Source organism: Trachurus japonicus, chromosome 19, assembly GCF_045865225.1.
Source record: "Trachurus japonicus isolate A0001 chromosome 19, Traja_1.0".
NCBI classification, from domain to species: domain Eukaryota; kingdom Metazoa; phylum Chordata; class Actinopteri; order Carangiformes; family Carangidae; genus Trachurus; species Trachurus japonicus.
In genome coordinates this window covers 25,801,653-25,822,646 of record NC_140925.1, presented here as the reverse complement: position 1 = coordinate 25,822,646, position 20,994 = coordinate 25,801,653, and the positions used below count along the sequence as shown (strand labels likewise).

The window sequence follows — 20,994 nt, the reverse complement described above, 5'->3', positions numbered from 1 at the left end:
CTGAGCTCCAGAGGAATGTCGATAAGCTAAAACATAGCAGGTCACAGGTGAAGAACAGCTGATTTTACTACGCTTGGTGACGTATCATCCCACCTGACCCCCCCCCACACACACACACACACAAAACACTAGTACATGGCATCTACAATTATACTTTAGTTCACTGAAATAAATGTAGGCTATATGTGTCGAGCATAAACTGTAAAAATGAGTGTATAAAGAGAACGGTAGTCTGGATGAAAATAAGCATGCTTTTATTTTGAAGTTATTACGTTTCACTTCCGCTTCCGTTCTGCCCGCCGTTATATTGATAAACATGAAACGAAAAACGAATAAATGAATTTACAAAAACCAAATTCGGGCCGTTATTTGACTGTGGTTTTCTCGTTTTTCGTTTTTGATTCAGAAAACCAAAAACGGGAAAACGACTCTGTTTTTTCATTTATTGGTTTTTGTTTGAAAAGTAAAAAAGGAAAAAACCACGGTATTTCCGTTTTCCCGTTTTTTTATTAAAACGGAATATCAAACTGACAAAAGGTACACGGACCGTAAACACAGCTGATCGATCGATTAAAAAAATGCAGCTGGAGTGAATTTAGTACTTTCCGTCATTAAATCGGGTTCTTGAACGTAACTCGGTCAAAGTAGTATTCTCAAGATGTTTGCAGTTCCGTCATGCTGCTGTAGGCTACATGCTGACATCATGCAGCATGATGATGATGATGGTAAACTTTTAAAGATAAAAATCGTTTTTTCATCAGCATCAGTACAGAACTGAAATGAGGTTAGAGGGGAATTCAATCAACCTTTAATGGGAGCATTGGGGAAAAAAACGTTTTAAAGTAACGAAAAAGTTACTTTCTCAGTAACGCATTACTTTTTGGTTGAAGTAACTTAGTTACTAACTGAGTTACTTTTTTAATGAAGTAACTAGTAACTGTAACTAGTTACTACTTTTCAGTAACTAGCACAACACTGGTCGCGGCCGCCACAGACTTTGCCCTGGCTGATAAATAAAACAACTAAATGTACATTTTCTTATGGATTTGTCATAATCTTTAATTAATCTTCTGTCTGGTAAGCCTGTAATTCTTGTAACCTGTGGTTTATTTGAAAAAACAACAAACAGAGAAACGGCACAGAAAAATAATAAAAAGCTATAAAACTAAAAGCGTTTAACATAGGCTAACCCTAAAGCACAACAGTAAAAGTTAAAAGATACTGTATGGTGTCAGCTCCCGTATATATGTATATGGTCAGCTCCATATAGATCCCCAGCTCCTATCATGGTACCAAAGACGGTTTTGGTACCATGGATATGATAGATCTGGAGGTACCTCTGCGGTCCTGCATCTAAAATGCTCCGGCCAGGAACCTGCGATTGGCGGAACTACGTGTACTCAATACACATTGAAGTGGGAACACTATCGGTGTTACAAATGCTTACAGGGTGTAAACAAAATCATTAAAACCAACTGTCGATAGTGAAGTGTTACATTAATGCAATATTAATCAATTATTTGGAACATAACCCGCCTGTCATCAAACACGATGCACTTTTAACGGTGGAGACCAGTTTGAACCGTCGCTGACTCCGTCTCCTCTGCGTTTGAAAATGGTGAGTTAGTGCAGCCGTAGCCAAACATGCTAATAAACGTTTCCTTTTTCTCTCTCTCTCTCTCTTTTTTTAAATGGCAGAAAAACTAATTATAGTGTTTTTATGTCAAGTATAATTTAGCTTTGTGTTTCAGACAACATAATCCCATTGGAAAAACTGATTTAAACAGCTGTTCGCTGCAAACAGAGGTGCCAGTATGTTGAAAATGTGAAAAAAAAAAATGTTTTGAGTGATTTTCGGAATGTTTTTGATAAAACAACTAATTTTAAACTCAACTGAAGCATTAATTCTATTCTCGTTTAATTTTGGGGTGATACACTGTATATTGAATTATATTCTTACCTGTAAACAAATCACATTTTGCATGTTCAGGGGACAAAATAAATATTTATTAGAAGTAAATCTGTGAAACTGCACCAGTTGAGCATACTTAATACACTATATTGATACATATGTGCTATTGTATGTATTTTACAAAATTATCACCAATTTGTCTCTATAAAATGAATAATTAACCAAAAGAGTTTTCTCCTTGACTTAACATGCAGATTTACCATATTCCATGGATCTACACACCTGTGCGGACTGTGTTGGCCATCTGGCAACAGCTGGTCAAGACTGAGGTAAAGAAGATCCACTAAAAATTATAGCTGCTGTGCAGTCGGAAGAAGAAGAAAGAATTCCTAGGAATACAATAGGGTGCAGGCTGCTAAGCCCATAATGAAATGGGAGTTATCATTTCAGAAAGTTCAGAGTGAATGACTTGAATGTTTTAAATTAAAATGTTAAGCGTTTTGTTTTTTCCCTTCATCCCTCCCATTGCTTTCTTCTTCTCCATGTCACTATGCACAATTGTGTTTTGTTCAGATCCCAGAGCTGACTAAGAGCTCTGTGCTGATGAGAGAGCGCAGCAGAGTGGAAGAGACCATCCATGCCATGCAGCGAGCAGGTGCTGGCAGCCTGCAGGTTAGTGGAGGTGTCCATTTGAATTAGATTAGATTATATCAAATTCATTCCTTGATTGTCTGGAAATGAAAATAGAAAAATGAAGTCACAGGCAAGGCAAGGCAAGGCAATTTTATTTGTATAGCCCGTTTTTACAAACAGTTTGTCTCAAAGGGCTTTACATGGCATCGTAACACACACAGGAACTGCAGACCGATTGTATAACAACCTAAGTTAAAAATCCGAGAGTTGTGAGCCTTTAACAAAAACACAAATATAGACTTGTCCTTCGTGGTTCAAGCTGAAGTATATTTACTTATATACTACTTAGTATATTTGATTTAATTGAGAATTTGGTTGCCTGCTGATTGGAACATGTTTTCTCAGGTGATCTCAGACTTTGACATGACTCTGACCAGATTCGCTCACAACGGGAAAAGAGTCCCCACCACCCACAGTAAGCATACAGGCTAATAAGATTACCTGTTTTATGGACAAAAAGTGTTCTTAAGATCTGGTAGAATCTGCACATCTGGATAATTTCATCGGAAGGATTCATCAATTGATCTATGGTAGTTTGTATTTGTGCTTCTTTTCTTTGGTTACTTTATCCTGCAGTTGCATTGACTTGTTAGTGTGAATGTCTTGTATTTTACTAAACGTGTCACTAACCAGTTCTCCTTGCTTTTGTTTTTAAGACATCCTGGATAACCGGTTGTTGATTACTGAAGACTGCACTCGAAAGGTAACAGTATCTACAGCCAAGGGCAAAAGTCCATTTTACACTTGCATAGTATTGACATGTAAATTGTTATGACTACAAATTTCAATTCACAAACATTTCCTGATGCCTGGGCACCCACTGCAACATGGAACAACATTTACATGCTGTGATGTTACATCCATTTTAGTTGGTCTGTAAATTACCATTCAATTGTTTGTATTGGTCCATTGTAGATGAGACAGCTGTTGAACACCTACTATCCCATAGAGATTGATGCAAGCCGAAGTGCTGAGGAGAAGCTGCCTCTCATGGTGGAGTGGTGAGAAACAGATCTGGTCATGTTTTAAAGGCATAGTTCACCCAAAATTAAAATTTCTCATTATCTACTCCCCCTCATGTCGACTAAGGGCTGGGAGAAGTTTCAGAGTCCTCCGTGGCTTCTCTGAGTTACAGGGGGGCTCAGCGCAGCACTGCATGTCCATATGACGGTTGAGAATGGGGCTCACTTTTCTTTGTCCAAAAAGACACACAAATACCTCCATAGTGCTCGTCTGTAATTGCCTCTTGTATTGAAGCCCCAACATGAGAAATTATTCCGAGAAAAAAAAAAAGTCTATATTTTAAGCTTGTTTGTAGCGGAAGCTCCCAGTGTTGCTCTGCCGGAATCTCGCAAGATTTGCAGAGCCGTGAACTGGGTGTCAATGCAAATCGCACGAGATTTGGACAGACCAGGAAGAGCAGTGCTGGGAGCTTCCGCTACAAACAAGCTTAAAATATAGACTTTTTTTTTTTTTCATGTTGAGGCTTCAATACAAGAGGGACATTACAGACGAGCACTATGGAGGTATTTGGATGTTTTTTGGTGTGTCTTTTTGGATGAAGAAAAGTGAGCTCCGTTCTCAACCGTCATATGGACATGCAGTGCTGCACGGAGCCCCTCTGTAACTCAGAGAAGGCACGGAGGACTCTGAAACTTCTCCCAGCCCTTTGTCCACATGAGGGGGAGTAGATAATGAGTGAAATATGAATTTTGGGTGAACTATCCCTTTAAGTCACCTGTATGTAAAATAAAATTTAAAAAAAACATTGTCACATTTTCATTAGTTGAATCCAGGGCTGGATATCTTCACATTTAATGTAGAACAGATTGTATAAACTCTAATATGCTGGTAACACATATTTATACACATATCAACTTTTTGGCATTTGGTATTTTATGGGTTAGATCTTGAAGTTGTCTTGTGCTGCTCTCGACAGGTGGACCAAAGTTCATGACCTGCTGATTCAGCAGAAAATCAGGAAGGACATGCTGGCACAGGCCGTTAAAGAATCCAACACTATGCTCAGGTACACGCCGCTTGAATGCATTACATAACTGATTGTCTGCTTCTCCTGAGAAAAATGTGTTTGCCATGTGTAAATTTAAAAACACATGATAGACTGTTCATTTTATATTTTTCTCTATGCATGTAATCATCTCCATGTACACGGTTGCCCATAAAGTTTGAATAATTTTGTTTTTAGAATCATTCCTCTTTTTGTTCCTATTATAAAGATTAATTTTGGTTTTTCACAGTGGTATGTTTGGAAGAGATTTATCAATACAAATTTGAGAAGATATACACTTTATCTATCAAGAATAAATCACATTGTCACAGTCATTTCAGGTGAAAAGGTTAAAAAAAACATTTTATTCCAACTTTACGGGCGACTGTGTATGAGGCTATGGTGAGGGTTAGGGTTACTTTGTGAAAACTAAAACATCTGAGCTTCTCTGCAAAAAAAAAAGAAAGAAATAAACACCACTGATTAAAAATGATGAAGTGGGCATCAGTAGCATCAAATGAATTATTTTGACCTAAATTGAACATGATATGAGTCTAATTCAATACCTATAAAGACACACAATAACTTAAACCAGTGGTGCTTAGTGCAATGGTTCTTCAATGGTTTATCCTGTACAGATTGTTGTTGTAGTTATCAGTTGTTTGTCAGAATTACTGAAAATCTCTCAGCTCAGATAATCATGGGTTCATCTATGTGGATTTCTTCAGGGACGGCTACCAGGTGTTTTTTGAACATCTGGCCGAGCAGCAGGTTCCTCTGTTGATCTTCTCGGCCGGTGTGGGAGACGTTCTGGAGGAGGTGATCCGACAGAACCACGTCTTCCATCCCAACGTCCACATCATCTCCAACTACATGGACTTTGACCAAACAGTGAGTTGGACCACAGTTTCTACAATGCATTTACACAGAAAATGATGTGTGCTATTATTCTTCAGCGGTGTTGATTTTTGATCAGGGGGTCCTGCAAGCCTTCAAAGGCCAACTCATCCACACCTTCAACAAGAGAGAAGGCGCTCTGGCCCACGCAGCAGGCCTCAGGGAGCTGCAGGGCCGGCCCAACGTGCTGCTGCTGGGGGACTCTCTGGGAGACCTGACCATGGCTGATGGGGTGTCGGAGCCCCACAACGTCCTGACCATCGGCTTCCTGAATGACCAGGTTGGGCCGCAGCAACGAGACACACTGGTTTGATCAGACTGATTGACTTGTAGACACTGACTTTGTCATCATCCGTGGTTTTGTGTCACTCAGGTGGACGAGAGGAAGGAGCTGTACATCAACTCCTTTGACATCGTTCTGGTGAAAGACGAGACGATGGACGTTCCTAACGCCATCCTCAGACACATTACCTCATCGAAAGACAACAAGTAAGAAAGACAGATGGACTCGTTCACTCCGTTCACAGTTTACATGCTGGACAATCACTCGTCATCACTTACCTCAAACCAGACCTTGAAACTTGAGTTTTTTAAACTACCTGTCCACTGAAGTAGTTCAAGCTGCACATCACACATACTTAGTACTCTTTGCTTTTTTTTTTTTTTTTTTACATCACTTTACAACTTATTTTCGTAGAATTTGTTGTTTAAGTCAGCTTTGCAGCCAAAACTAAAAGTCAGTCGCTTCTGTTTATTTTGGATGTCAGACCTCATTAGAGCTATGCCATATTTGTGTTGGTTCCCTCCATCTTTAAGGAAATCAGCAACTTACACTCTTAACTCTGAGTACTACACTATAACGAATATTTTGCTCTTTTTAGCATAAAATACTGTACTTTTTTTACTCTGTTGTTATTAACTGTAAGAGTTTTTAAAATATGTTCTTGTACGAGCAAAGGAAAACAACTGTCTCTTCATGTGTCAAGTCATCTCCTTCATTTTGACACTGCTCTGGTGTGTGTTGTGAACTGTGTATTACCTCAGTGTACACTGCAAATACTTGATGCTCGATACTACACACATACTGTACTGTACTCTACACATGGATGGTCACTTTATTTGCAGAGTGCAGACAACTTGACAGCGATGTTTTCCGTTTTTAAGCTATCATGAGTCATTATGTTACTTAACCATTTTTAACAGTGAACGAATGTGCTAATACTAGAATCAAACAGGAAGCTACATAGGATGTGTGTTCTGAAAGTCTTACCATTGAGCTAGTTGCACTTTACTATAGGTGTCATACTTACATACTTACTTACATCAAAAGTTGGGATTTTCTACCAGCAAGAAAGAAAAGTTACAGGAAGATAACGATATCGATGCTTCTGTTTTTGTCATATGTAAATGCAGATGCTTTTTTTTTTTCAGGTGTCAGTTTTCTGTATTGATTCATGACATGGAAAAACTGAAACTGTGCTCATTTTCTTACAAACCTTTTAATTAATGTGACTTTCAGGGACAAATAAAAGGTGCTTGTTCTGTTTTCTGAAATACAAACTGTCAAACACAAACTCACACACAACACAAAACTCCACAAAAAGATCCTTTGCACTGTTTTCTTGTCGTCTCCAAAAACAAAAACTGGCCAGTATTAAAAACTTGACGCTGAATGGGGAAAAGTCTCTTTTGTTGCTTGTTTTTAAGATGTTGAGGGTTTGTCCCTGAGCGAGAAGCAAAAACATTCATCCTCATCACAACTCCTCGTGCGTCAATTCCCTTTCTTTGTCCTCATCCACCTTCAGTTTGAGCTCGTTCTCTGTGATCAGTCCGTCTTTATTCCGGTCCTGGTTTTGGAACATGTCAACAACGATCTGGTCCATGGTCAGTCCAGGCTTCATACGACCTTTGCCCTCTGCCACCTGCAGCTGGATGAACTCCGCAAACTAAAAAAAAAGGGTCAAATATAATCAGAGTGCTTTGTTAGCTTGAAGAGAAAAAGCAGCTCCTTAAACTGCACAGAGCTCAGGATGTATCACCACTGACTCACATGTGAAAAATCCTTATGTGATCAAACAGGATTATCTACTGATTCCTCAGGTGCCTCTAGTTATAATTAGTGAGTAATTCCTGATTAATTACAGTCTAGTGCTTTTTCCAGAAGCTTTTACTGTGCAGAACCCCTACCAGCACACAGGTGAATTTACAAGATTTAAAGTTCTTCTTGCCACATGATGGAGTTAGCTTTGAGCATTCTTCCTCAACATTTTTAGGATGTCTTGTGAACTGCAGCTTAGTGCTCACAAGTGAAATTTTGAACTGAAATCTTCAGAAGATTGTGTAATTTGCCTCAAAATGATTATTATTTTTCAGCCACTGTGCTACAGGGTCAGAAAAACACCTTCAAACTCAAATTTTCAATTGTTTTGATGTTTGATGAATTGTTTTAATATATTTGTGAAGAACTTTGAAACAAGCCAAGGCATTGTTAAAACCACCACCAGATGGTGCCAAAGTAAGGAATTGATCAATCTCAGTGGATTTGGTGGAAAGTTACAAAGTGTGCTTTACTTTGACTCCTCCACATTTATGTGTAGTGTAGTTCCTGGTTTCTTTGCAGATGATTAAAATATGAATTTAGTGAGATAAAGTGGGGGCTCAGCAGGGACCTACCTCCTCCTGTGGAACCTCTTTGTTCTTGTTCAGGTCCATGGCTTCAAACAGGTTTGCAGGAGTGTCCTCCAGCCACACAAACAGGTAACCAGGGGGGACTCCCTTCTCAAAGCTCACCAGTTCAATATCAAAGACCAATACAGCGCTGCTTGGCACACCAGTGGCTGCATGAGACACACAAACCAAAACAATTGGTTTACCGCCAGGGTCAGTGGTAGGGTTAGGTCTCATTTACTGTCAGGATGATTATAGCTTGGTTGAAAGATATTTTAATTATAGTTTACTTGAATGCAGAAATAGGAACTCAGAGTCAGACTTCAACATTGGTTTGATAAACACATGATCACTTGTTGAGGAGCATCACCTCCTCTCTCTCCGTGGCCCAGATGAGGAGGCACCGTCACCAACCTCTTCTCTCCCTTACACATGCCCCGCAAACCCTCATCCAGCCCGTCGATCACTTTGTCTGTGCCCAGCACTGCGTCCTGCATGTTCTCATAGTCGTGCCTGAAGACCAAGTAAGTTGCATTTTTTTTGATGAATGAAAGCGGATGTGTGACGTGGCATTTGTGTCGATCTATTCTAAAATCAGAAAATACCACAAGAGGGTGACTCACGAGGAAAACAGCAGCGTGCCGTCCATCAGGCTGCAGTTGTAGTGGTAGTGGACGAGGTCGTTCTCCTCGGTGGTGACGTTGCACGCCTCAGGCCGGTGGACGATCTTGATGTCCACTTTGTCGTTGGGGTTGTGGAAGTCGATGATGTGGACGTCAAAGACGAGTACGGCGGACGGAGGGATGACATTACCTGGAGGGACGACAGACAACTGGTGTTTTCTTTGGTAGCTCAGTGTTTGAAACACAGTGTTGATGTTTAGATGGATTTACAAAACTAGATTGTGTATTTGAAATTAGATAATATACATATAATTACTTAAAATAAATCTATTTCCAACCCATCTGCAACCACCTGGTAGTCTCTACTAGATATCTTATTTACACTTTTTAGTATGTTTTGGGACAGGATAGTCAGAGAGACAGACAGAGGGGGAATGACACGCAGCAAAGGGCCACCAGGGGGATTCAAGGCTCAACCCAGTGAGTTATCAGACACCCCCTTCTATACACTTTTAAATTAAGTGATTATGTCCAGTTTATCTATTAAAATGTAATTTGGGTTAGTTTTTCCTATTCAGTTACTGACCTGCTCCTTTCTCTCCATATGCCAGATGTGGGGGGATTGTGACCTTCCTCTTCTCCCCGATGCAGACTCCCAGCAGAGCCTGGTCCATGCCAGCAATCACGTACCCCATCCCAATGTAGGTGTTGTATGTGCTGTTCCTCTGGTAGCTACGGGAAATCACAGACAAGGAGAGAAAGTCACGTAAATCCACCCAAATACCTGCTGGTCCACGTCCAATCGTCTTCCCTGTCCGTGTGTGACCTGAGCTCACCTGGTGTCAAAGGTGACTCCGTTCAGGAAGGATCCATTATAATGGTACCGAATGTAATCTCCAACTATTGTTTTACGTTTGCACGACTCAGGCACCGTCTGATCCTCGACGGTGACATTATCTTTGGGGTTATGAATGTCCACCAACAGGACGTCATACACCAGGGTGGCATGAGGAGGAATCTCTTTACCTGGTGAGCAGAAAGTGGAGAATTCAAAACTTCATCATTCACACATCAACAAATTACTTGACAAAGGAGCGAGTCATAGTGTTTTGTGTTATTTTTGACCTAACTTAAGTTACAGACTATAACATAGTAATTGCTCATTTTACTGTAGTCGAATTATTGTTTTTATAGTCAAGATTTTTTTTAAATCTACCTCTAATAAACCAGTTCATTAAAGGGGTAAGGTCTCCACAGATATTTGAAGGTTAGAACTAAAACTACTAGACCTCAGGTCATCTCTGCATTTTACCAAAACGTAGGGGAGAGTAAAACATGAAACAACTGAGAATCTGTTTTACTGTCACATGTTTTCAGATTTATAAAAACCCAAACCAAATGTGTTTTTGCATATTTAATCAAAAGTATCATGGCACACTGGTGCTTTAAGTACCATGAATCAAAATTTACTGATAAGATTTTATTTGGGGTGATGTGCCTTTTGATTATTTGTCCTTTTTTATTCCTCTGACCACACTTTTAGTAATTTTCTTTCTAATAACCTGCCATTTTAACTCACCTGATCCCTTTTCTCCGTAGGCTTTGAAGGGTGGGATGACAATATTTCTAATCTCTCCCACACACATGCCAAGCAGGCCCTCTTCCAGGCCTTTGATCAGCCAACCCTCGCCCACTAAGGAGTCGTGGGTCTGCTTCCTGATGTAGCTACGTAGGGCTCATACAAGCGCAAAGTCAAACACAACTTCACACAGACAACAAACCTGGATGACACAGTACAGAACACACAAGAACTGTCATTCGGACGGGGCACAAATCTTCAGTATTGTTTCATAAATGCTCAGCAGTGCAGTGTTAGATCATTCATTTAATATGTCAGTTTGGATGGAAAGCAGCAGCACCCACCTGGATTCAAACACGGTGCTGTCGAGCAGGGAGCCGTTGAAATGGTAACGCACAAAGTCAGTGCGCATCACAGAGCGTTTGCAGTCTTTGGGAGTAGTGACAGTTTTGGTAATGACCATGTCGGCCTTGTTCCACAGATCCAACAGATGGATATCAAACACCAGGGTGGCATCTGGAGGAACCGCGTCGCCTGAAAACAATTAGACAAACACATCACTAACTGTTCAATGTGTGGTTACATTTTATTTCCATATCTAATCTATATTTTATGGATTTTATTTTATTTTAATTTTTGTCTTTTATTATGAAGAGCTTTACTAAAGTATGAAGGTGATATGATTTAATTTCTACTTCCAGAAACTTAAATAATCACAAAACAATATTGTGGTGCAATACCAATAATGGTCACCAAACATAAATATAAATTCTGGGTCAAACCACTAGGTGGTGTCAGGGCAGAAATTAGCTGTATACATTATACCCTAAATTTGCTGTGCATAGGGTTGTGATAGTTTGACTAATCACCAATTGTTCATTATTGACCATGTAATAATAATACCAAGTGAAATATTAGAAGATTAAATGATAGTTTGATATTTTGGGAGTCACTTTATTCATTGATGTTTTTACATTCTGTAGGCATATGAAGTTACAGCCAGTAGCTGCTGAGGTTAGCTTAGCACAAAGACTGGAAACAGAGGGAAACTGTTAGCATGTCTAAAGGTGAGAAAATTCATCCACCTACCAACACCATGTTGTGTCATGTCTTTTTTCCATTCATTTAAAGCCCCAGGGTAAGGCCAAGTGCATTGTTCAATGCTAAGCTCAGCAAGTCAGTCTTCTCATGAACCCCACCCCCAAATGCCAAATCAGGACCCACTCCTCTTTATTTTTTAATTGCCCTTTAACACAGCATTTATAATACATAACATCAAATTACCAAAAAGTAATGAACACAGGGTTCTCTGGGGTGTTCACAGGTTTGCAGCAGCATTAACTTTCAAAGGCCAGCTTGCAACCTGAAAGATACTGCATTGTGCCATCCAAACCAATTAAATGTAACTTTATACTCCACTACTTAATTGTGTTACATCTTTTCTTACCTGCCCCGGTGGTTCCATAGGCCAGGTGAGGAGGGATGGTGATTGTCCTGCGCTCATTCACGCACATGCCCTGCAGCCCTTTATCAATGCCTGCGATGAGTCGACCCTCACCCAGGAGCCCGACCTTGGTATCTCCTCTCTGGTGACTGTGAAAGAAGACGATGTCACAGGCAAAGGGGGGGAGGGAGTTTGTTTGCATGGCATTTATGACCGCAGCTTCCAAAAGAAATCTCTTTATAAACTTGTTTAAATGTCTAAATCATAATCCCAGTTTTAGTGCGTTTCTGCAGTAGCTTGGTTTTACAGCCGCTTCTGAGGCCTGATCAGTTCAGTTAAAAACATTTATGATCAAATGACACAAAACTAAAAAATAATGCATCACGTTTTATGGAATAAAAAGAGTTAATTTACCTCGAGTCAAAGACTTTCCCACCAGAAAGTGAGGCGTTGTAGTGATAACGGACATAATCTCCCTCCTTGGCTTCCCTGGCACAGTCTTTGGGGATGAAGTATCTGTCCACGACTACATCTCCTAACACTGGGCTGGGATTACACTCCACGGAAGACCACGTAGAGAGAAGGAAAAAGACGACGCACCAGGAAAACATCTCTGCAGAATCACACTTACTTTAGACTTTAAAAACAATAGATATATAATAGATGTCGATAGTGTCGGTGTGTGCAGATCTTCTTTGCAGAGGGCCGCAGCTGCAGATGTGGAGCAGGGAAGTGGCGTCTGGAGGCTGTAAACGTGGACAATCTCCAGGTTGCTGTGAAAACTTTTTTACCAGAGGGAAGGAACAACGGATTTGGGAGTGGGAGGCGCCCCTGTTACACTCTCCACAATAAGAAACCAAGACGACTTCCGTTTACAGAGGGGCAAAAGAATAACATAGGCTATAGTCTTTTGACCTCCTCCTTTTTTACACAATGAAATAGGGTAGGATATCAAGCAGATAAAGGGCGGGGGATTAACAAATAAAATCTGATTTTTAGCCTACCATAAATCAGACATAGAAAAACCTTCTTTACTTCTAACTGTTTTGTTTATCTCTACTGCTCATGTGATTGAATATACCGGTAATTATTTTCTCATTTTTTGTCCTTTTTCAAAGAAGCACCCTGTCTGCTTTTATTTTGAAAGGACCCCCGTCCACCGCTCTTCTCCAGCAGCACCGCTGCACACAGCTGCATGTGGCCGACAGGACTGCCTCTGAATCGGCCCAGTCAGAGCCGTAAAGCGCATTGAGATCCTCACCGTGGCCGTGCCCTCAAGACGTTCAGCTTTTTCACTAATGCCGTGAACGTCTCTTCAACTACGGGAGCCGGTAAGATACATCCATGCAGGATGCTACATCACTGCAAACCACGTTATTCAATAGGCCTGCAAGTTAAAGCTGTAGGGGATTTAAATTCTCTGTTATAAAACAAAACTACATTTCATTCAATATTTTATCTCCAGAAATGACACCAGATTAACAGACTAGACGTTACATTTCATATTTATAGCTGTGTTGTATTAAACCAGTGGGTCTGACAATGAGATCCTGATATCCCTGGGGTCTGTGAAAGTGATTCTGGGGGTCCCCAGCAAAATGAGCAGCTGCATACAGCTGTATTAAAATAAAAACGGATATAGGTACCTGAAATTAAAGTGACTTCAGGCACCACAAAGAGCAACCAGTCTCCCCATGTCAAGGGCTATGGAAAATGTTAATCAAATATTGTTATAATGAGGGAGTTTGTGATTTAATTTATTCTGAACATCCCTGGTCTTATTTTTTTTTAATCTATCTGACTCATGTCTGCAGATGGTTTTTCACAGAGCAGCTAAGGAGCTAAATGGAGTCATGCAAGTTACTTTTTTCAATGCATCATCTGCTATTTGGCACTATCATGATGCTGCTGAAGCAAGAAATTGGCAGAGATACAAACGGATGCTATCAAGTTAAAGGGTCCGGGACATAAACAATTTACACTGATTGTTTCTTTTAATTTATGCATCACATGTTGGCACATGAGGTCTCTCTGTGCTTAGAGCTGAATACCAGACAGAGTGCAGGTTCCACCTCTCAGCTGACTCTGAGGAAACATCACTGGTTTCCAGTAAATATTTAAAAATATTTACAGATCTCCCTCATCACTAAGTAGGAAGAAGGACAAGACAGTTTTTAAGTTAACCCCTGTCTGCCACAGATTAATTGTTGTTATTTAGTTTCCTAGATATACTGATGATTTTGACTCAGCACGTCAATAATATCCATTAATTCCTTAAAAATTTGTTCTCAGAACAGTAAACACAGTAGAGGTGTTGTGGAAATACATTAATATTGTATTACACCAACAGAATTTCTAAACTAAACTGCAAATGACAAAGATTTTATTAGAAATGTTAAAATCTAAGTGTTAAGACATGAAGTGTTGTATGACTCTAGGAGTCGGTATGATACAAAGCGCATACTGCAGGAACACATATGCAACAGACAGAGACTAGATCACAGTCACTGGTGTTCAGATAGGTTTTAATATGTATTTTAATATACAGTAATATGAGTATTTACATGAAGAGTTAATACTGAGGACCTTCCTGTGGGACTAGACGAGGAGGTTGTGTGTAAATGTTGCCAGGACCCTTTGATGTGAGTCCAACTACGATGTGTGATCACAAACGGTGGTAATAAACACAGCGTGACCTGAGCTTTCAGCTAAGACTGTCCTTGAGTATTTTTGAGATATTTGTACAGTTTTAGAGAATAGTGAGTGTTTCAAGTATATGATTGAAGAGATACCTTAGAGATATCTTTAAATCAAGGTAATGTTGTTCAAATTATGATTTCTGTGTAATTTGCATTTATTCTGCATTGCTCATCTTCTTTAGTGAGGAATGACATTAAGCTTTTTGGTTTGATCAACCTGATTTCAGTGTCTGTGTGACAGACCTCGACTCAAAATATCAACATGTTCCTTTAGTGCTACTGTAGTTTGACTGGCAGTGTAACTCGGATCATCTCCTCCGGCACCATGTGCTATTACGCAGTTCTTTTTTTATTGTTACTGGTGAAATAAAAGAGGTGATAATCCTCTGATCCTGATAGAAGACTCTCTGGGGTCCAGAGAAGATAAACAAAGAGAGTCATGCACATAAAAGCTGCAGAATTTGATTTTTGGTAATAGACTTGTTTTTGATATTTGTTGTTATGTATATTTTTTCACACTGAAATAAGCTCCGGAAATCAACTTTATAATGTTATTTCTTTTAGATATTTATTGCTTATTACACGGATCTGGCCAATCAGGATTTAAGCTTCCAGATTGTACCATTCAGAGATGAAGCATATTTGGCTTAAACAGCCTTAAATTCTAATTGTATGCAGTTTATGCACACACGTAAGTGAGTATATAGAGTAGAAGCCAAATTTAAATTTGTGAATTTGTAAAACTTTATGTATAGATTTATTTATGCATATCAAGACATCTACATCATAACTTTGCAGCTTGAAAGTTGAAAATCTCCCTCCTTGGTATAAATGTACAATATCTTCTCTGTTGTTCAAATAATCAGACATGAAGCCAACAGCAACTCTGGAAATCAAGGAAGAGCTCCAGCCAAATCACCTGGTGCTAATTTAAATTCAAATTCTTCAAAAATGAGCAGTTTTAGGCTGAGAGGCAGGAAGAGTTGTCTTGTGCTTCCATTCAGAGCGGCAGTGCATCACTGCTTTTCCAAATGAGTCAACCCTATAATACACTATGTACATCAGCACCCATGTTCAGCATACTTGTATGCATATTGGTTGTATATGGATGACGTATCATACAGCGGGATAAAAACATTCGGGGTTTACATGTGCAACTGTCCATCCAGTTTGACTGCAGCAAGCCTCCTTGCAGGTTCAAACTATACTGTACATTCATACATTAATGCATATAATGTCAAAGCATTTGTTTAAGGTGGACTACTGCTCGATAACAACTGACAGCATAAGAGGACAAATTATGGCCATTACTGTGGAATGTAAAGTCCTAGCACAAAAATAACCCTCATCTACACAGACAAGATGTCAGTGATCACTATTTTGTATATTCATATGTTTCTATTGCAGTTAAAGTCACACTACTGAGAGGAAGTGGTTGCGTTCTCCACAAGGGTAAATATGTTGACTATCTATTAACAGAGGGCTTCCTTTAAACGTATAGATCAGGAGAAGTAAACAGCCTTCCTCTACAAAATCACGTGTAAGGGTAAAGCATGATAGTGTGTGTGTGTGTGTGTGTGTGTGTGTGTGTGTGTGTGTGGCAGACAGTCCCTGAGAGCTGCTCAGATCTGTACTGTAGGAATTTGCCCACAGGGTTTCTGCACCACAGATAGAAAATAATTTCACTTTCCAGAGAGAGATCAACAGCCACAGATGAAGACAGCGTCGGTAGAGAAAGGAGAGGGAGGGAACAAAAAACAAAATGGTCTGATGGCTCGTAAAGCAGAAGACATCTTTGTTTTTGTCTCCTCGGAGCAGACTGGACACAGTGTAGAAGGAAGACAGGACAGCAGAGAGATATGACTCACACTCCTGAAGATCTGGAAAGAGAAGAGGAAGGAAGTGAGAAGATAAAGAGGGAAGATGAACAAGACAGTAACTGATAGTACAACAAGGTGAAGCTTGAATGAATTCAAACGTGGGCCGATGCAGATTTGGGATGAAATGAATGGTGAGTATTGTCATTCTAGATTCATTTTCAGATTTTTTCTATCAACTGAATAGCTAGTTGGTCTAAAAAAACAAACACCGGAAATAGTTACATTAAGTGGAAAAATCATCTTGAATTAAGAACCCCGCTTCATTTTAGTGAGTTGATAAACTGATAAATTCATGACAATTTGTTGAATATCAATTTAAAAACAAAAACTCAAAGTAAAAACTTAAGACATGTTCACCTTTTATTATTGAAAGTCTTATGAAATTCTCATTACAAAGTCAACACTGCAGCTATACTCTAGAAATGCAGGCAAGTTAATGAGGGGACACACAGTAAATATACTAATGAATCAAACTAAGATACACTGAAATGATTTCTTACTCTGTGGTGTGTGGCATTGCTGCATGCTATTGTATTTAAACCCATACAAATAAAATATTAAATCAATTTTTAAAAAAAGGGTGAAAGATGAAAAATGATAATAAGGCGCAAACACGTGTGTGGTCTTAGAGATATCAGGAAGTAGTGGGTGGTCAGAGCATAAAGAAGCAGAAGACTCTTATAAAACAGATGGCAGATTATGTCGACGTAAGGAACAGGAATTTAAAAGCGATCATGTTCTGGATCGTTACTGAAAGGCTGGTTCGTACCTTCCTCTTCGGATGTTTCTGGATCCGCAGCGATGCAGAGACAAGATGGATGGAGAAGACAAAATAGACAGAGGACAAGTGAGGTAGAAAGACAGGTAAGACTATTAAGTTTTCTTCATAATAAATATAATCAAATGTAATGCAGAAAACTTGCAGTGAATCCAAGCATTTAAAAGCAAAGTGCATGAAAGAGGCATCGTCTCTTTATTCTTTATCTTTTACTGCCCAGAAACTGAACTGTGCAGCCAATAAGGAGCTTGTCTGGCAGATTTGATGCCACCATACAGGCTATAGTTATGAGATCAAGGCAAAAGATTACAGCCACAGACAAGTTTGGTTTATTTGCATGCCAGAGCAAAGCTAGCATGAGGCAAAACAGCACCGTGGAGGGTGAAGAAAAAAGCTAACTCCAGCTGAGTCATTTTACAATAAGTTTGGACACACCTTCTCATTCAGTGTTTTTTCTTTATTTTCATTACTTTATACATTGTAGATTCATACTGAAGACATTGAAACTATGAAGGAACACACATGGAATTATGAAGTAAACACAAAACTTAATTAAAACCAAAGCGTCACCTGACCTAAAGCTGTCACCAAAGCAAAAGGTGGCTACTTCAAAAAATCTAAAATACAAAACACATTCTGCTTTGTGTTTACTACCTAATTCCACATGTGTTCCTTCATAGTTTTGATGTCTTCAATATGCATTTACAATGCAGAAAATAATGAAAATAAAGAAAAACCACTGAAAGAGAAGGTGTATCCAAACTTTTGATTTCCTTAAAAACATAATCATCATTATTATAACACATTACTTTAATTAACTAGGTTGATGCCATTTACTCCATGTCCAGGCGCAGCAAATCAAATAGATACCATACTACACATACATTCACTGTATTAGTTAAACTAATCCCAGTTATCTCATGCTATAATGAAAGTTTCATTGAGGGTTTATAAGTGCTATACTATTCATGCTCTCTTCTGTTCACAAACCCCCCAGATGGAGAACCATCCACTGCACATCCATTAGCATCAATAATAAACTCACGCGCTCTCTGGTTGTGAGTATGGGTTGGACAGCAAGCAGAGGAGCATTCAGCAGCGAGCGGCAGGCAGGTGGGTGAATTAGCTTGACAGAGGAAGGCACACAGCAGGCACACACAGATGGAGGCATGCCAGAGCTCTTACTTAAATCCCCAGCCAGTTCCCCCCAGGACTATCGCTGCCAGCAGAATTGCACCGGCAACCGAACCTATTATGATATTGGTACCACTGGGACCTGTGGGAGTGAAGGAGTCAGCTAGTGAAGACAAACTGCAGCTGAGTGCCAAAAATTAAAAATATCTGTGTTCATCCTCTTTATATTTTCTCACTGTGGCATAAAAAAGCAGGAAAAAAATATCAAAAACATGAGGAAGTAAAAAAAAAAACCCTCAACTCAGTTCCCTGCAGACTATATATTCTATTCCCTTTATAGATAATTAAGAGTGAAGTCATTAAATCAAATCAAATCAAAGTGTAGGAGCCACACAAAGTTTATTTATATAGCCCTTTACAGCATCTAAAAATTATTATCAAAGTGCTTCACATAAAAAATTAAAACTTAAGAACAAAGACAAACTTAAGACTTAAGACAATTACAGACATTAAACATTTACAATAATAATGTAAAAAGAGGAAGATGTTTCATTAGTGCAGTCAAAGGCAATGATGACTTCAGTGTTGACAGTAGGTGTAGGTGTGTAGTAGTAGTGTATATGTATGTACCTCTGTATTTTTCTGGGCCATCTGCCGGCGTGGGGATGGGGATGGGGTCGAACACGCTGCAGTCCTTCCCTGTGTAGTCTGGATCACAGATACACTTCACCTCGTTGCTGCACGTCTGAGGGACGAAGAGGAGAAACACGGGTGAGAACGTTCTGTGTTTTATCTCATTTAGTAGCAGCAGACAGAAGGTCACAGAGGACGGATGAAATAACAACTACAAGGGAAGAGGAAGAGGAGGAGGAGGAGGAGGAGGAGGAGGAGGAGGACTCACCCCGTGGTGGGAGCAGATCCGTGAGGATGAGGAGCCGGGGCAGGTGCTGAGGTTGAAGGTGGTGACGGCGAGGCAGCGGCGCTCCAGACACATCATGTTCGGTCCGCATGGCGTCCCATCCTCCACGTAGCCCAGGTCCAGACCGTCGTCCAGCACCGCATGGCCTCCTCTGGGGGTCAGGAGGAGGAGAACAGGATGATTGGAATCTAACTGAACTGGGATTATCTCATACCCTTTGAATCATACTTCCTATTATTAGGGCCGCGGGCAATCGCACCGGGCACTGGTCCCAACAGCTATGAAATAGCTGCAGGGACCAGTGCCCGGGCAAAGCCCGGGCACTACTGTTATTGTGTGGATTTTTTCTTATTATTTTTCATCTTCCGGACGCTTTTTCGATTCGCATCTAGTCCTGCAACTCGAAGAGTTGCAGGACATATTATATATCAAAACGTGCGTCTTGATCGGGATCGGTGTGCTATTACTTTTCTCAACAGTGTACGAATTATTCGCGACGTAGTCGCGAAAAACTGCGCAAAAATTTTGCATGTAAGTCAATGGGACGGGCGAAAAAAAAAGAGCGAAAAAGACCAATCATTGGAGTTTAACAAACGTCTACTGCTCAGGCATACTTTCACCTAGAGACTCCATTTAAACTTTAAACAGTAGACACAAGTCTTGTGTATTGTCGCATTACTCCACGTTTTGATAGGTCATATAGTTTTTGATCAATCCCTGATCAATGACCATGATCATTTTTGGAGAAATTATGAGTTTATAATGGGTGTGTATTGCATAGAATGTTCGTGTCAGAGTGCGTGACATCATCGGTTAGAGTGGGAGAGAGTGAAGAAACATTCTGTATTTTTTCTGGATAAATTGCCACCACGGCCACAATTTACACTCTACAGACATAATTTTTTCAGAATTTGTAAGACAAACTTGTTATCTCTCATGTCATGTGCTCAAAATATCAGAGAGACTTACAGAACTTACAGAATCAGCCTCTGAGTGCGGCCACGTCTGTCTCTGCTCCTCATTGAGTCCAATACAAATATTTTCTGAGAGGAGCAGAACGGCCTGATGTTTTAAAACTGCCAGTGTCGCCAAAATATTTACTGTAGAAACACCAAATCGTACCGAAATTTTCAGTAAGTCCTTAGAGCAACGTTGATCTGTGTTTTGTTCTGATAGGAGTTACCGTTTTGTCATGCTAAGCCTAATTGTGAGACCGGTTTAGAGGCAGAAAATGGCTGTTTTTCTCCACGTTTCTGTCTGTCTCAGCCTGCGGGGGCCCCTATCGCCGTGGTAACCTCTTTGATCCTCAGGCCAGAGCTCGTTAACTTCATAAACAATCCACCTGGCGCTCGTTTAAATGTTTATAAACACAGACACAGCTAAATCAGACTGACACAGGATGCAGCTACTAACTAACTATGTGACAAGTCAGTCACACACACACACACACACACACACACACACACACACACACACACACACACACACACACACACACACACACACACACACACACACAGACTCTAGAGCCAGCTTCATGTGATTACAGTCACACACACACACACACAAACACACACACACACCTTCATGTGATTAAAACACAGTTAACGTGCAACAGAATTTAAACTTAAACCATGATTTAATCTGGTTTTAAAGTTAAACCTTGTTGGTGTCACACACACACACACACACACACACACACACACACACACACACACACACACACACACACACACACACACACAGTTAACCTAATGTGAT

At 40.0% G+C, this 20,994-nt stretch overlaps 3 protein-coding genes across 6 annotated transcripts in view; 1 reads left to right on the top strand and 2 right to left on the bottom strand.

Moving 5' to 3' along the window:
• Nucleotides 1–2,160: 2,160 nt before the first annotated feature.
• Nucleotides 2,161–16,411, top strand: LOC146968199 (7-methylguanosine phosphate-specific 5'-nucleotidase-like). 2 transcript variants are annotated; one of them, XM_085762155.1, is made up of 10 exons: nt 2,161–2,241; nt 2,486–2,584; nt 2,951–3,020; nt 3,262–3,308; nt 3,521–3,606; nt 4,545–4,634; nt 5,342–5,504; nt 5,590–5,790; nt 5,884–5,999; nt 16,338–16,411. In XM_085762155.1, the coding sequence occupies exons 1-10, from the start codon at nt 2,161–2,163 to the stop codon at nt 16,354–16,356; spliced, it is 972 nt and encodes a 323-aa protein (XP_085618281.1). In that variant the 3' UTR covers nt 16,357–16,411. The 2 variants fall into 2 exon arrangements, with proteins under 2 accessions (XP_085618281.1, XP_085618282.1); XM_085762156.1 differs by lacking the exon at nt 16,338–16,411 and having other exon boundaries at nt 5,884–6,143.
• fkbp10b (FKBP prolyl isomerase 10b) lies at nt 6,994–12,685 on the bottom strand. Its single transcript, XM_085762154.1, has 10 exons — nt 12,238–12,685; nt 11,827–11,972; nt 10,724–10,913; nt 10,380–10,525; nt 9,637–9,826; nt 9,387–9,532; nt 8,801–8,990; nt 8,548–8,690; nt 8,184–8,347; nt 6,994–7,456 (listed from the first exon to the last, which is right to left on the bottom strand). The coding sequence occupies exons 1-10, from the start codon at nt 12,432–12,434 to the stop codon at nt 7,265–7,267; spliced, it is 1,704 nt and encodes a 567-aa protein (XP_085618280.1). The 5' UTR covers nt 12,435–12,685; the 3' UTR covers nt 6,994–7,264.
• Nucleotides 14,332–20,994, bottom strand: part of adam11 (ADAM metallopeptidase domain 11) — a 35,955-nt gene continuing 29,292 nt past the window's right edge. The window contains exons 23-27 of one of the 3 annotated variants that reach the window (XM_085762150.1): nt 19,216–19,384; nt 18,945–19,059; nt 18,366–18,456; nt 17,172–17,189; nt 14,332–16,402 (exon numbers count right to left, since the gene is read on the bottom strand). In XM_085762150.1, the coding sequence (XP_085618276.1) occupies nt 16,387–16,402; nt 17,172–17,189; nt 18,366–18,456; nt 18,945–19,059; nt 19,216–19,384 (409 nt within the window). In that variant the 3' untranslated portion in view covers nt 14,332–16,386. Of the gene's footprint in view, nt 16,403–16,749; nt 17,190–18,365; nt 18,457–18,944; nt 19,060–19,215; nt 19,385–20,994 lie in introns of those variants that run through there. The other 2 variants (XM_085762149.1, XM_085762151.1) reach the window with 2 other exon arrangements.